This window comes from Lactuca virosa, chromosome 5 (genome assembly GCF_052849685.1).
Source record: "Lactuca virosa cultivar CGN04683 chromosome 5, Lactuca_virosa_CGN04683_v6, whole genome shotgun sequence".
In the NCBI taxonomy this organism is placed as follows: Eukaryota; Viridiplantae; Streptophyta; class Magnoliopsida; order Asterales; family Asteraceae; genus Lactuca; species Lactuca virosa.
Genome location: NC_136430.1, coordinates 351,281,449 through 351,296,865, shown reverse-complemented (window position 1 = coordinate 351,296,865; position 15,417 = coordinate 351,281,449). Strand labels below are relative to the sequence as shown.

The 15,417-nt window shown below is 34.2% G+C and overlaps 1 protein-coding gene and 1 long non-coding RNA gene across 4 annotated transcripts; one reads left to right on the top strand and one right to left on the bottom strand.

The window, feature by feature from the left end:
• Positions 1-337: 337 nt before the first annotated feature.
• On the bottom strand, positions 338-5,842 carry LOC145116477 (uncharacterized). Of its 3 annotated transcripts, XR_013712110.1 has the most exons (5): positions 5,159-5,842; positions 4,193-4,259; positions 3,772-3,973; positions 3,554-3,681; positions 338-514 (listed from the first exon to the last, which is right to left on the bottom strand). It is a non-coding gene; the product is annotated as an uncharacterized LOC145116477 (long non-coding RNA). The 3 variants fall into 3 exon arrangements; XR_013712108.1 differs by having other exon boundaries at positions 3,554-3,973; XR_013712109.1 differs by lacking the exon at positions 338-514 and adding an exon at positions 2,618-3,456 and having other exon boundaries at positions 3,554-3,973.
• Positions 5,843-8,116: 2,274 nt separating this feature from the next.
• LOC145116376 (sodium/calcium exchanger NCL2-like) lies at positions 8,117-11,657 on the top strand. The gene is made up of 9 exons (XM_079052715.1): positions 8,117-8,515; positions 8,826-9,035; positions 9,126-9,307; positions 9,388-9,533; positions 9,618-9,885; positions 9,979-10,124; positions 10,239-10,500; positions 10,787-11,062; positions 11,352-11,657. The coding sequence occupies exons 1-9, from the start codon at positions 8,122-8,124 to the stop codon at positions 11,586-11,588; spliced, it is 2,121 nt and encodes a 706-aa protein (XP_078908841.1). The 5' UTR covers positions 8,117-8,121; the 3' UTR covers positions 11,589-11,657.
• The last annotated feature ends 3,760 nt before the right edge of the window (positions 11,658-15,417 follow it).

Genomic DNA, 15,417 nt, shown 5'->3' with positions numbered 1-15,417 from the left:
CAACTGAAAATAAAATGAGTGTAAAAATTATCATTTCTTCATAAAAGAATACATCTAATCATATATAAATACACTCATTCACACATGATTACACTGTTTTTCATAAATAAATACATTGCTATTAACAAATGAATACCCTACTATTTACAAATGAATAAATGAATACCTCTAATCATAAATAAATACATTCATTCACACATGAATACACTGCTATTCACAAATGAATATACTGCTATTCATAAATAAATACACATTCTATCATAAATTAATTCATCAAAATATAATATAACTTACATCTAAAATAAAATAGAACATAATACAATATTTCATTCTCCTCTAGCTTAAATTCTTCACCTTTCATCTTTTCAAACAACTCCAAAGGACCTCCACAAAAACCCATATATCATTGAGTTCAATCAACTTCCGTTCACAACCTTTTCCTATGAATATGATTCCAGGTCTGGGCTATCTTTCAAGGGGAAGGTCAACTGTGTGATGAATTTGGTTGAAGGTGCTGATAATCAAGAGAAACCAAAAAAAAAAAATAACTACACATAAAACATATTCATATGGCTTTTTTTACCCAAAAAAAAATAGTGTAATTCTGAATTCTCATATTAGATATATTTAATACGATGAATGTAAGTGTAAAGTGAAGATATCATATTAGTATTGCAAAAATCCACAAAATAATAACTTAAATTCATAAAAGAATACATCTCTCACGCATTTCATCAAACAACTTTTGTGCACAACCTTTTACTTTGAATCTGATTACAGTTTTACTTTGAATCTAATAACTAAAACTTCTGTGCACAACCTACATCAAGTCTTATAATCATTAATGATTATAACTCAACGCTTACCTCTTGATCTCTGGATCTCTAGTAATCATTAACGATTAATGAGACTCAACCATCGATTTCAATCCAAACAAAAAAGAGAAAAAGAAATTTGTTGTTCTTTTCTTCTTCTTCTTCTTCTTCTTCGATTTTTGTTAAAATAAAAAAAATGGAGAGCAACCCAAATGATTTCCGACCTGTTTCTGTTCATTGTCACTCGATCAGACGAGGATCTAACATTCCCCAATCGATTATGCCTCCTGAACCCTACTTCGTTCGTGAATCCTTATCTTCTGATCAACAACAATTCGGAGATCCTATTCCAAAACAGAAAAGTGAAAAAGAAATTTGTTGTTCTTCTCTTATTCTTCTTCGATTTTTGTTAAAATCAAAAAAAAAAACCGAGAGCAGCCCAAATGATTTCTGACATGTTTCCGTTCATTGTCACTCGATCAGACGAGGATCGAACATTCCCCAATCGACTATGCCTCCCGATCCTGCTCCGTTCGTGAATCCTTTCCTTCCGATCAAAAGCAATTCAGAGATCCTGTTTCCCTTTCCCCTTTTTTAGCTTCATCGATTCCAATCTGTCCCGCCATTCTTTTCCCTTTTGTGGTGGATCGATGATGTAGGGTGGAGGCATACCTAGGTTTACAGAGAGAGATGAAGAGAGAGACGGGAAATAGAAGGAAATAGGTGAGTGATTGAGGAATTATAGGAATTAAATAACGGTGGTAAAGGTCCAATTACTATAATACCCTTATCACCATTTGAAGTTACACTTTAATACCTGTAACTTTTAAAATTTTACATAAATGGCCCATTCGATAATAACATTAGATTTAGTTTTTTAAATGGTTCAGATCTGTTCTCGCGTTCTCAACCTTTTGGGTGTTCTCATTTAATCCTAGTCCTATATGTATATATATATATATATATATATATATATATATATATATATATATATATATATATAACCATACAGGCTCATACAAACATGCAAGAGTGATAAACACAGCTAGCACCCTACAAACACAATTTAGTGAGTCGGTATTGGTGCCTTCGACTCACAAGCACAGGGAGAAGACTCACTTGAATCGAAGGACCCTGAAACACTACGACACGATCCCTTTTCTACACTGCTTGCACCCGTGAATCCACTGATACTAGAACCAGATAAAATCTTAATTAATAGCGCAAAACCCTCAAGTTTGACCCAAGGTCAAACTTGGTAAAAAAGAAACGGTCAACGGAAGCGAAAGTTAACAAGTCAAACTTCAGGTTGAGTATGCCCAACGTACTTAACTCGTACACATGGTGTACTCACCATCCAGAAACTGGACACGATACAAGTACGCGCAACGTACTCAAAGGTATGCCCAACGTACTCGGTCAGATGGCACTTTTCCATTAATTGCTTAATCTCTTAATCCCTTTCATACAACACTCAGATCTAGTCCCAAAACATCATTCTAAGTCATACAATTTCCACCTTTATGACTTTCCATGTCTAGAAAAGGTCCAAAATTCAATACCTTAACTTATTAATCCATTAAGACATCATGCCACTTTTATGCAAGGAATAGAAGGATCAAGATCACATTTTTATGGATCCTAAAAGCTCCATAACGGATAAAGTTTCAAAATTTATCCATTAGAATTATCCAAACAATCAAGATCTAGCCTTTAAGTATCAAAGGGACCAAAAGTGCATCTTCTTCAACTTAATCCATTAAGTCCAAGTCTCCAACCTTCATATCTCAATCACAATGATGTTTAGATGGATAAATCCATAACAGAGTCACAAACTTTCAAGATCTAAACTTTATGCACTAAAATAACCAAAAGCTCATAACATCCAAAACTAGCTAGATCTAACAAATGCATCATCGTGATTCAAACCTTATACCTATAGAAGAGAGAACAAGGGGAATAAATTCTGGATCTACAAGCTCCAATGCAAACAACACTTCTCCTATGAGCTCTTTCTTCTCCAAGATGCACCAAGAACATTTCAAAGCACTCAAAAACACCTTCTTTTGATCAAAAGGCTCAAACTAGGGTTAGGGTTTTCATGGGAGGGTGTTGGAGAGGTGGAGGCTGAGAATGGAATGGGTTTGGGGAACTTAAGAAGCTTAAATAGGGCTCAAACCATGAAAATAGGGTTTGGGTACTGATCGCGTACGCCCAACGTACTCTAGGTACGCCCAGCGTACTCCATATATACGTAGTACGCCCAACGTACTCCATGTATGCCTAGTATGCCCAACGTACTCTAGGTACGCCCATCGTACTAGACTAAGCCCCAAACCTTCCTAACTTCAAACAGACATAACTTGTTCGTTTCAACTCCGATTTCGATGATCTTTATATCCGCGGAAAGGTATTGGGGAGCTTTACAGCCCTATCTAATTACTTTTGAATTAAAACACATCGAACTAAAATCCATAATTCATAAAATAAGTCTAAAACACCACTTCCCATTTTACTCGTTGACTCCAAAGCACAACCAAACTATTGGATCACACAATCTACATTATCCACATCCAAATGGGTCTAAACCACTATTTTCCAAAGCCTGGAGCCTTATAATACTTGATCTTCCGTCACAGACCTGAATTATGAAACGACTCGAAACAGGGTGTTACATAATTGTAACTAACAACTTAATCAATATAGTATCATGTGTCAAAACTAAAATGAATACTTACATCTTCATATTCTTCTTCGTTTAAAGGTTGGTATACACTCCTTCCACAATAAGAAATTTGCTTAGTCTCTTCATGGCCGACACTTCCTATATATTTGAAGAATTTGGTAGTGTTCTTTGTCTCTTTAACTACATAATTAGGTGGTTGTTCCATGGATAGAGAAAAGAAATAAGAACATTAGGATTAAAATTTTATACCAATAAAAAACAGGAGGATACCCTACTATCTTTATCATTCTCCTTAGAAGATCAAATTTGATGCTCTTAGAAAAAGTGGTAGGGCAACATATAGTTCAACAACTATGAATCCAAATGACTACATGTCAATGCCAATAGTATAGTGATATCCTAGAAGAACTTCAGGTGATATGTAGTATCAAATCTTCCAAAAAAGTATCCATTCAGACCTATGTTTCTCAACCTGTCAATATTCAAGCAGACAACTTTATAAAAACATGGATATAAGAGTAAACAGTGTTATCTTCCGTGCATGCTAATCCAAAATTAATAATTTTGATCTCTACTGGTTTCACATTGGTAACAAAGAATAAACAACAATACTAGGATAAGATAAGCTCAATCCATATAAAATGTAGTACAAACATACTCAATTATTGAAAGAGGAAGAATAACAACTCACATGATGCATAAGAGGGTGTTCTCTAGTTGTAAATCACAATGGATAATAGCAACATCGTTCATCAGAGCTAAACAGTATAAAATCAAGTAAGAAAGTGATCAGTTATTGAATGAAGAAAAGCTGGAAGACAAATATTAAATTACATGCACTCCCAAACACTTTTAAACATGCTTTGAGAATAGTTGCACAATGGTCAAGGATAATACCCAAAACTGATTTAGCTTTATAAGTTCATACCTGATATAAAACCACAATACAAAAGGTTCAGATTAATAAATAGCCCGTAGAAGATGAAGATGATTTGTATGACAAAAGAAGTTACATATTCGAATCAAGCAGTTCAGAAGCAACACATAGATGTTCCTACTACACAAAATAATCATAAATATGAACAATATCATGCTTATCCTAAGGGGAAAAAAATTTATTTAACTGAATAAGTAAAAGAAAATTAGCATTCTAATTCAAAGTTTCAATGTTCAAACCCTAGTATTTATACCCGCAACAACCAAACCATCCGAAATTTTATTAAAAAGAAAAACGAAATTGAAGATTTTGATAATATCATATAAAAGAATTGGAAATTAAGTGTTCATCACCTATATTGGAGTATGGAATTGCCAAATACGAAGAAAGAATTAAATAAATACCCGTAATTTAATATTCGTTTTCAATATGCAATAAATTAAATGTCTAATTATATATTAGTACTCACTCTTCATTAGGAAAGTTGTATCTATGAAACTAAAGAAGTAGAAATTTGTTGTATATATATATATATATATATATATATATATATATATATATATATATAAACACAAAAAAATTATTTTGAATTTTCAACCATAATAAAGAAAACAAAATACTTAACAAAATACCGTATAAGAGAATCAGCTTCAAGTGAAGTAAACTTAGATTCTCCAATGATAGTAGAGTCCTCATGAAAGCACGAAATAGCTGACATACCTTAAGCGTTTTGGTAATGACTGCAAGGCTATGATAGAAGCGAAGGGCGAAGACATGCCTCACAAACACACCAAAAGCAAATAAATAACAGAAGAGGGAGGCGACTTGTAATCGGAGGCCTCAATTGATTTAAAAAAAAACAAATACTCCTCGTGTGAACACCACTCACTTTAATTGGACCAAAAAAATATTTCACTTGCTTTTAGCGGTCTTCTTGTCAACGTTTGCGGAGGATGAGGTAAAGTCGGTTGTAGAAAATGCAATCTACTTCTTCGATTGCTAAAAAGCAACCCAAAAAAGTGGTCGGTCTGCTGGCAATGGATGGTGCCAAAAGTGGCAAATTTCAGGTTGGTGGCTATGGTAATATGTTGGTGGGTAGCGGTGATGATGATGAGGTTTTGGTGATGATTTTTTTGGGACTGTGGTAATGTTGAACGACAAAAAGATGTTCAGGGAAGACAAAATAATCAGCAGAAAGGAAACCAAATTTCAATCGAATATGAAATCTGGTCGGCGTTTGTATTGGTCAGTGGAAGAAAAGGATTGGCGGAGGGAACGGTGGGAGAGCAGAAGAATACGCGTGTCAAGAAAGTCGATGACCATGCCAATTGAAGCCAACTCCAAAGAACGAAGTCAACTAACGATTTTATTGTTCATCGGCTATACCAGCCACATACGCCAAACCATAAAACCATGCGCTTGAAACCTATATTGTAGATAAGCATCCCTGGAATTCATTATAAGATAAATATTTGATTTTTTAAGTTAACTAACCATAACAATTCCTAAAAAGTGAAAATAAATAAAAAAATATTTAATTTATTCATGCATAACAATCGGATGTATGTTATTGAGATGGTATTATTTGTAAAGATACGATTAACCATAATAATTTTAATTGTAAAGTCTAAATCAAAATCTTAAATTTTCAAAAATTTGACAAAAAACTACTTTTTTATAATAATAATTTAATACTTTTTCCAAGTAGTAGTTTTTAATTAATAAAATAATAGTTATAATAACATAAAACTAAAAAATATATTATGTTAACTTGAAAAAATAATTGATAATTTAAATATTAATCATGATCAAAATTAGAAAATTTGTAATTTAATTATTTTTAAATTAATTAACCATATAAATAGTTAAAAATAGTTAAAAGTAATATTAAATCAAAAATATATTTAACTTCAAATGCAACTTAAAGGTTAATACCATGTATATTTATTAAACATAATACTAATTAAAATAAGTATAAATAAGTAAAAATTATTTTTTTATATTCATGGTAATTAAGTAACCCAGAAGTTATTGAGAATAAGTAAAATATTATATAAATATTTTATATATTTATTATTTCGAAGTTACTACTAAGGCTTGAGGAGTGGCCTCGACATCCCTCTTGCCAAAAGGTTTGCTACGAGATGCTACACCATCCCCATCAGCTCGCTAAAGGACGTGTCAGGAAGAACTCGTTAAGAAGCTAGCGACATGAGAGATAATGAAGAGCTTAAATCTGATTGACTCTTTCCTTTTTCTATTTTTTTTTTTTTTTGTGATTCACCTTCGTTGTTGCCACCTTCAATCTCCTCTCCACAAACTTTGAGTTATTCACTTGCTTTCGGAAAAAATCGCAATTTCTAAGCTCGAAAATGGAAAATGGGGGACTCTCTCGCTGCAATTAGTTGTTGGGAGGAAGAAGACTAGAATATCTGAATTTGACAGAAATAGACCTCCAAAAATCTCATACTTACACATCACACCCCTATCTTAATTCCTCTTACAAACCAAGTTTCTGAAATTACCAAAAGAACCCTACACTTAAATATTATACTTATTTTCATGTAATTGATTTATATTATATTAATTGTTAGTGGTTTAAAAACATAAAATTTGATTAATATTTGTGCATAAAAAATGTTTGTGTATTAAAATAAAGTAATTTAATTAAATTAGAAAAAAAAAGAAAAAAAAATAGAGTGGTAGGAGTGTTACCACTTCCTACAAAATGCTAAAATTAGGTGTTAAATGGAGAAAAATAAGATGACACTCAAAAAACTAATGTTGCATGATGCTAGGAGTGTTACCACTCCCCCTTAGCCTAAAAGACATAACTTCTTTTAGTAAGATATATTTTTCGATATATTGCATTGGAACTAATTCCTTTCTTTTTAGTCTTTCTCGATTAGCTTTGTAATTAAATGAAAGCTGGAATTCCAATTCCAAGAAACCAAACGTCTACCACCAAGTAATGAGGTTCTATTCATTTATAGTAATACCGTATGAGTGTGTACAACCATTGGATTGTACGTAGAAAACAAGCCACTGGTTTAGTAGAACTTGCAAACCACTCAAGAACGGTGAAGCTGGCAAGAAATATGCTAAAAGAAGTAATTTTTATCTCCTTCATCTTCACAAATGACAACTATACCATTTGACTTATTAAATTTAAAGAATATATAGCATCGCATGGTAATGATATTAATTCCAGCAACATGATGTTAATTTTGACCAATCGATTTTATTCTCTTATGTTACGTGAATGGCTGGGGGGCATCGCGGTCAAGGTAAGTTGTTCTTGAGTATTTAGCACAACCTTCCATAAATGTTATATGTAACAAGTAGAATCAAATTAAAAGATTAATCTTGTATAGCATCCAACGATGATGCTTATCGCATAATCAAATTAATAAGTGGAAATGAACATGAAATGAACACATGATTTCCTTAATAAATAGAAATAAAAGAATAAAATATTTTGATAAAGACAGAAAACCCTCAAAATCCTATGATGACTCGTTTAAAATTAATAAAACATGCTAAAGAAAATCCAGGTGACCTGAGGTACAAGTTTTCCTCCTATCTTTTGAGATATTGTTGAATCTTTCATTCATCAATCACTTTCTTTATATAATCTAAACAAATAAGTAAATGAGACTAACAAATTACCATCATTAATTAAGATGGCAATGTTTGCAAAAATCGCATTCAAAACTTCATTTCTTCTTACCACATTCACAATGAAGGTTACAGGCCGATTGTTACATTACAATGGTTCTGAGTGGCTTTCAGATAAAACTGATGATCCAACTCCAGAGAAGAGAACATCGTTATTGCATCTCAAAGGAGTTGATATTCATGAAGAGCGTTGTGAGCAAATGTACGGTTTTTTGCCATGTTCAGAAACTCTGCTAGGCCATCTTTTCCTTATTGTGGTTTATGAGTACTTGTTATATCATGGAGAATCATATGTTGCTTCTGGGGGAAAACGGATTTTCAAGATTCTTGGTCCTGGTATCTTTGGTGCAAGTGCTTTTCATGTCCTTGGCTTCCTTCCCGAGTCATTAATACTTCTAGGTTTGATCTCATCTCATCTTTAATTTACCTCATATCATCATTTGAATCCACAATATAATCTATCTTTAAATATTGATCTAGACATTTAATCTCATAAGCTATATAATTATGAGTGCTAATTCATGCATAGAAAGTCTCATGAAATGGGACTTTCCATCTAACTTTTTACAAAAATTTTCTGTTCTTTTTCGATTTATTAATTATATATACACCATTTACCCAAACAACACTTTTCTAAAAACATCATTCCATATGTAACCCTTCATCGTCTTCGGTTTGTGTATTTATACTTTTTCTTTTCTATCTACAGTATCTGGACTTTGGAACAATAAAGATGAAGCTCAAAAGTATGTCTTAACTGGAGTTGGCTTGCTAGCCGGATCAACTATTCTCCTCCTCACGTTATTGTGGGGAACTTGTGTCATCATTGGCAGTCGAAAATTTTCCTCAGAATCTGGTTCCAGTTCTTCACTGAATCCTAACCCAAATCCATGCAGAAAGCTACTTTCGATTTTAAATGGTTAATTAGCTACCATATATATCTTTTTCATTTACTGTTGGATAATTTGTTCCTCATCATTTAGTATGTTATGTGTTTGTTTGTTCACAGATTCTGGTGTAACTACCGATCAAGAGACAAGCTCTGCAGCCAGGATTATGGTTCTTTCGATTTTTCCATTCGCATTTCTCTTGATCCCAGAATTATTTGGTCTAAATCCATCTCAGGGATACATGATCTTAATCGCTCTTCCTGTTTCGATCATGTTCTTGCTCGTATACTTTATCTATCAGGTATTGAGTAGTTCTATATATGTACAGTTGTTTGAAACTTGTTTCGTAATTCTTAATATATAATATTCTCAAATGAACAGGTGCTCGAGCCTTCGATCCAAAAAAGAAGACTATCGTACGTGAAACACGAGAATTTAGTTGTAGACATATTAAAACATCTTCAGGAACACACCGCAGAAAAATTACTTACTGTAGACGGTTCAGCGAACTTACCTGCAATAAAAGGGTTCGTTTCTTCTTCTTTTTCATATTCAGGCGCGTCCAATTTTTTGTTTCGAATTTGATAACCATGGTTGTTACTATAATGCAGTTTCTTTACGAAGATTGACCACGATGGTGATAACTACATATCTTTTTCAGAACTCAAAGAACTTCTCCAGGATATTAAGTTCAGGCAATTAACATGGAACAAGGAGACAAGAATGGAAGAAATCATGAAAGAATTCGATAAAGATTCCGATAGTAAAGTATCTATGGAAGAATTCGTCGATAGATTTACAAAATGGCTCGATGAGACAAAGGGCGCAGTGGATGATCGGCCTTATCGCTCAATTAGGTCGTGGAAGGACTTATATCAAGTATTTAAACAATTGAACTAGTGATTTATTCATTTTAATCAAGTATTTTCTGTATACAAACTGTTGTAATGATCTGAATACATCTATCTACAGATTGTTCAACCATGGGTTCAGACCAAAAAGAAAGAACAAGAGATGATGAAGCTCCTGGTATCTGAGATTATTCGACATGTCCAAAGCTTCCCATTAGGAAACTTCTACAACGAAGATGGAACACCGAATATATACGCAATAAAAGGGTGAGAAACAAATTTTGATAGTCGATATAAAATAAGGGTTCCCTGTGTTTTCCTGTGGGGTTTCTGTTTTCCATTTTCTAGTTAAGTGAACGGTGATTTTATGGGAGATTTCAGGCTGTTTGAAAGAATTGATGTTGATAAAGATAATTGTGTATCACATTCCGAATTGAAGAGATTGATCATGGAAGTCGATTCGGAGAAGATGCCATGGAATGTTGATGAAGCAACCGATCAAATAATGCAAGATTTTGACAAAAGCATAGATCAAGGAATAGATGAACAAGAGTTCATAGATAGATTTAAACAATGGCTCCGTTCATCTAATGACCATACCTACATTCCCATGTCGCCGGAGGCTCAGAGTGATCCATCCCTGGTAAGCTTAAAATTCTAACATCGTTGTCTTGTTCAAACATTAAAGGAAAATGCGTATGAGTCAACTCAAACCTCGATTAGGCATCTCTACCACAAAAACGTCAAACAAGACCACCTAACTATGCAGTCGTGTTCATTTACATAATATTCAGCAAAAACTGACAAATTCAACCTGAATAAATTTATGAATGCTTGGTGGTTAAGATATAACAATACAAGTACAACTTTTATTCGTAACAAGTTCATAAAGTAGGTTTCATTGAAAATATTAATTGAAATGTACACAGAAACCATGGGAACAATGGATGGACGATGGTGTAGATAGATCGAGTTGGGCGTGGATAAAGGCTACAACTTTATTGGTTCTTGGGATAGCCATGTTAGCACTTTTGGCTGAACCTCTGATACATAGTGTGCAGAACGTCTCCTCTGCTGCAAGCATACCGTCATTCTTTATCTCTTTTATCTTTGTTCCACTGGCCACAAACGCTAGAGCAGCAATTTCCGCGATCAAAACTGCAAGCCAAAGGAAAGAACGAACCACTTCTTTGACTTTCTCCGAGGTACGCGTCACATTTCATTCAGCTATGTTACTGACATGTGAAGTCCTAGATTTTTTCCAAAGAAAAGTTTTAAGCAAAGAGGGTAGACTTGAAAATAGATTAAGGTGGATTATAATGGATATGTAATTGGATCCCAGAAGTGCAGAATAAATGAATAAACTTAAAAGTACACATAGGCTTTTGCATGTTCATCGCTAATAATATAAAACGTATAACAATCGGCCAATAAATTTAACATTTTGGGATGTTTTTAATGATTAATTGTATCTTCATGGTTGATGGCATGCAGTTATACCACGGCGTGTTCATGAATAATGTTCTTGGATTTTCTGTTCTTTTGACGGTCATATATTTTCGAGGCTTGACATGGGATTTCTCTGGCGAACTATTGGCGGTGTTGATGGTTTGTATCATTGTGGGGGCGACAACGAGCTTTAGGTCGAAGTTTACCCTTTGGACGTCATTCATAGCCTATCTACTCTACCCATTATCTTTGATATTTGTTTACGTGTTTAATCAACTATAGATTTTTAAGAAAATATTTGGTCATTCTTTTGTTTATTTGAACGAACATATTATATTTGATCATAAAACTTAGGCTAAATTACATTTGTTGTCCATGTGGTATCATAAAAGGAATGGATCTCTTAAACTCTTTATTTACTTAGACCATCCATTTGAGTTTACTTTATTGTGGTTTTCATCGTTGATGTTATTAACTATGGATGATTGGAACAAAAAAAAAAAAAAAAAAAAAAAAAACAATAAGATTTGAATGGAAACCCAATATGGTAAACCACAAGTGCACCAATATTGATCTTGTAAAATACACAATCTGAAAGGGTACAAGATCAAGAGAGTCCCACTGCCCTCAACCTGTTATTGGTCGGTGAGTTGCGGTAGTGGGAAGCAACCTCAGATAGTGTAACGGTGATGTTCATGCCACATCCTTGGCATACGATGTTTACATTAGTGACGGTTTGTTAGATTTTTTCGGCAAAAAAATATTATGATCCTATTTTTTAATAGTGTGGTTAAATCATTAATAATAAAGGTTAATTATTCCTTGATTGATCAAGAAATAGTTACATATGATCGGACTTGGGTAACATATTATTTATTTTTGTTTAACTCTAAATGTAGGAGATGTCGTTGCTTATTTTTTTCAGGACTTGGGTAACATATTATTTATTTTTGTAAAGCCATGAGATGTTGCTTATTTTTTTTCATTTTGATTATGAAATAACGTAAAATATAAAAACTAGTTTTAGGTTAGACTTCTTTTATTTAATATTTAACTAAAATAATTTTAGATTTTTTTTAACTTAAAATGTGTTGATGAACACAACAAAAAAACCATACCTTTAGCAATGACAAAATACATCACAATTGATTCTGATAGTCGACGCTAATACCTTTAGCGATGTCGCTAAAGGGTCACCGCTATTACCTCGTAGCTAATACTCAATTGCCGTCGCAATTATTGTCGTCTCTAATACTTGTCGTTACTAAAAGGCCACGTCGTCGATATTAGTGTCGCCTCTATTGGTATTTCGGCTACTGGTCGGAGTTTTTTCCGACAAGGCTTCCCGGAGGCAGGCATCGTCACAATTGACGCATGGCCCCTAATGTTTTTTTTAAACAATTTATATATGATATTAGTTTATATATTATAAAATGTAGATTTATAAAAATACAGAAATCAATACATACCACATTAAATAAAACATCAAATAATATAAAACAATACATATCACATTACATAAAACATCAAATATAAAATTTACTTAAACTATCTAATAAATCCAAAATAAACATCAAATATACTACCCATAAACTATCTAATAAATCCAAAATAACATTATCCATAACAGAAAATAAGAAATACTAGGCGTCTTCGTCTTCCTCGTTATTGTTTTCCTCGTTGTTGACTTGGTTCTTAAACGAGCGGATAGTATCTTCAATTTTCGTCACAAACGTCGGGGTTTGAACAAAAGCATTAGCATCCACATCCTACAAAGTATGCATATAAGTTAAAATATCAAACTAAAAAAACAAATTATTATTACTTAACAATTAAGTCACAAGCACATTAAGTAATTAACAATTTAACAAACTATCAAACCACCAAATGAATTAAGTCGTTAATAATTTAACAAACTATCAAACCACCAAATCAGTAAAGTCTTTAACAATTTAACAAACTCTCAAACTACCAAACTACCAAACTACAAATTTAGAACAAATGAATTAACCACTTAACAAATAAGCAAAGTATCAAACTACCAAAAATTACTATAAATGCATCAATTTCTATATAGCAAAGTTACTAAATTCTTTAAGAGTTTAATAAGTACATGCGTTGGTTTCGGTGCTTGTGATTGTGACTACCATTAAGATGGAGCACTTGTATCCACTGAAAAAGGAGGTTTAGGCCCGATGCCTATCACATGCCCCCTTCAAGCACCTAACACCTTCTCAAATATTGTGATCCAATCAATGGAGTTCAGATCACCACCGGATTCGGTTATGTGTTGAGTTTGTAAAGCAACTTCACCAACAAAAGCATTTTGTATTTCACAAAGATTGTCAATATATACTTCAAAAATAACACAAAAAAACGACAATATACTTCATTTTTAAGTAATAAAAACTTGTATTGTAATGCCCGGATCCCGGTACGTACTTTAAATAAAAGTGGTTGCGTTTTACACTTGGACTCGACGAGTTGGAGGCCCAACTCGTCGAGTAGACTAGACTTTGGGTCGCGGGTTTTAAGTAACCTACTCGACGAGTCGGGGAGCCCGACTCAGCGAGTAGGGCTGTCTGGACAAAACCCTAATATTTAGGGTTTGCACCCTATTTAAACAACTTATCTTGCCTCAACCCAACCTCCATCGTCCCTCTCACTTCCAGAAAGCCTTATCTCGAAACCCTAGAGCTTGTTGAGTGTTCTTGAGCCATTTTTGAGTATTTAGAGTTGTTTGAAGCTTGAGGGAAGAAGTAGAAGCTTGGGGGTTCTTGAAGAAGCAAGTGGATCCAGAGATTTCGCCCCATTTCCAGCTTATTCAAGGTAAAAAGCTTGAACCTTGACTTATCATTTGATAGATCTTCTTTAAGACATGGATCTTGCCATTTTTGAGACATTTCTAAGCCACCTTTGGGTTTGGATCATATTGTGGAGTGTTAGCTCCAGATCTGGAACCATTGAGAGTTCCCATGGCATAAATGTGCCGACTTTATGGCCATGGGAGTTCCATGCATCTTATAAACCCCATTTTATAGCCTTTTGAGCCAAAAAACTCATGCATGGACATCAAGTTCGTAGCTTTACGTATAAAATGGACCCTAGGAGGTCAGATCTATGATTTTGATGCATTAAGACCCACTGAAAACGACTGTATAGTTTTGGACAAAGAGGGACTCGACGAGTCGTTCATGGGACTCAGCGAGTTAGGTCACAGTTTTCCCCAAACGTCTTCTGGAAATGGTCTTTGGTTGTGTTGAAGGAAAACTTAGCATGTTGGGGTTGTTATGGACTTGAAGATCGAAGGACTCGACGAGTGCAAGGAGGAACTCGGCGAGTTCAAGGCAATGTCCCAACCATATGAAGACGGACTCGACGAGTTCAAGGAGAACTCGGTGAGTCATAGACTAAACACCTTCAATCGGATGAAGATGAACTCGATAAGTTCAAGGACGAACTCGGCGAGTCAGTTGAAGAAGGTCCCGATGTTTTGGTTAAAGGAGAACTCGTCGAACTCTCGCTAGACTCGACGAGTAGGGACGGGGTTGTAGCATTTTGTGAACATGGGGACTCGACGAGTTGGTGGAACAACTCGGCGAGTCTCACTACTAGAAAAACAGCCTTTTACGACGCGCAATGCGCGTCGTAAAACGCTTAGACGACGCAGAAATGCGCGTCAAGGAAGGCCCTGTCATAACTAGAGACAACACGCTTTTGCGCGTCGTCTATAGACGACGCGCATTTACGACATGCATTTACACACTCATTTACGACATGCAATGCGTATCAAGGAAGGCCCTGTCATAAAGGAAGACGACACGCATTTGCGTGTTGTAACCTTACGACGCGCGTTTAGGACACGCATTACGTATCATTAAAGCCATTGTCATAAATGAAGATGACACGCATTTGCGTGTCATAAACTTCAGCAACCATTTACGATATACATTTACGATGCATCTTTACAATACTAATTTACGCATAATACAAAAATATGGAAACAAATATATACCAAAACAATCAATTTCATCCAATAACATCATGTCAAACAAGTTATCAAAAAAAATGTTATACATTGATATTAAAGGGATCTAATAGTACATTCTTA

Bases quoted from the DNA above. Each gene is read 5' to 3' on its own strand.
- LOC145116376 (XM_079052715.1), top strand. From the start codon at position 8,122: ATGGCAATGTTTGCAAAAATCGCATTCAAAACTTCATTTCTTCTTACC. The intron at 8,516-8,825 runs GTTTGATCTCAT...TTCTATCTACAG, and splicing joins CGAGTCATTAATACTTCTAG to TATCTGGACTTTGGAACAAT. The intron at 9,886-9,978 runs GTATTTAAACAA...ATCTATCTACAG, and splicing joins CGTGGAAGGACTTATATCAA to ATTGTTCAACCATGGGTTCA.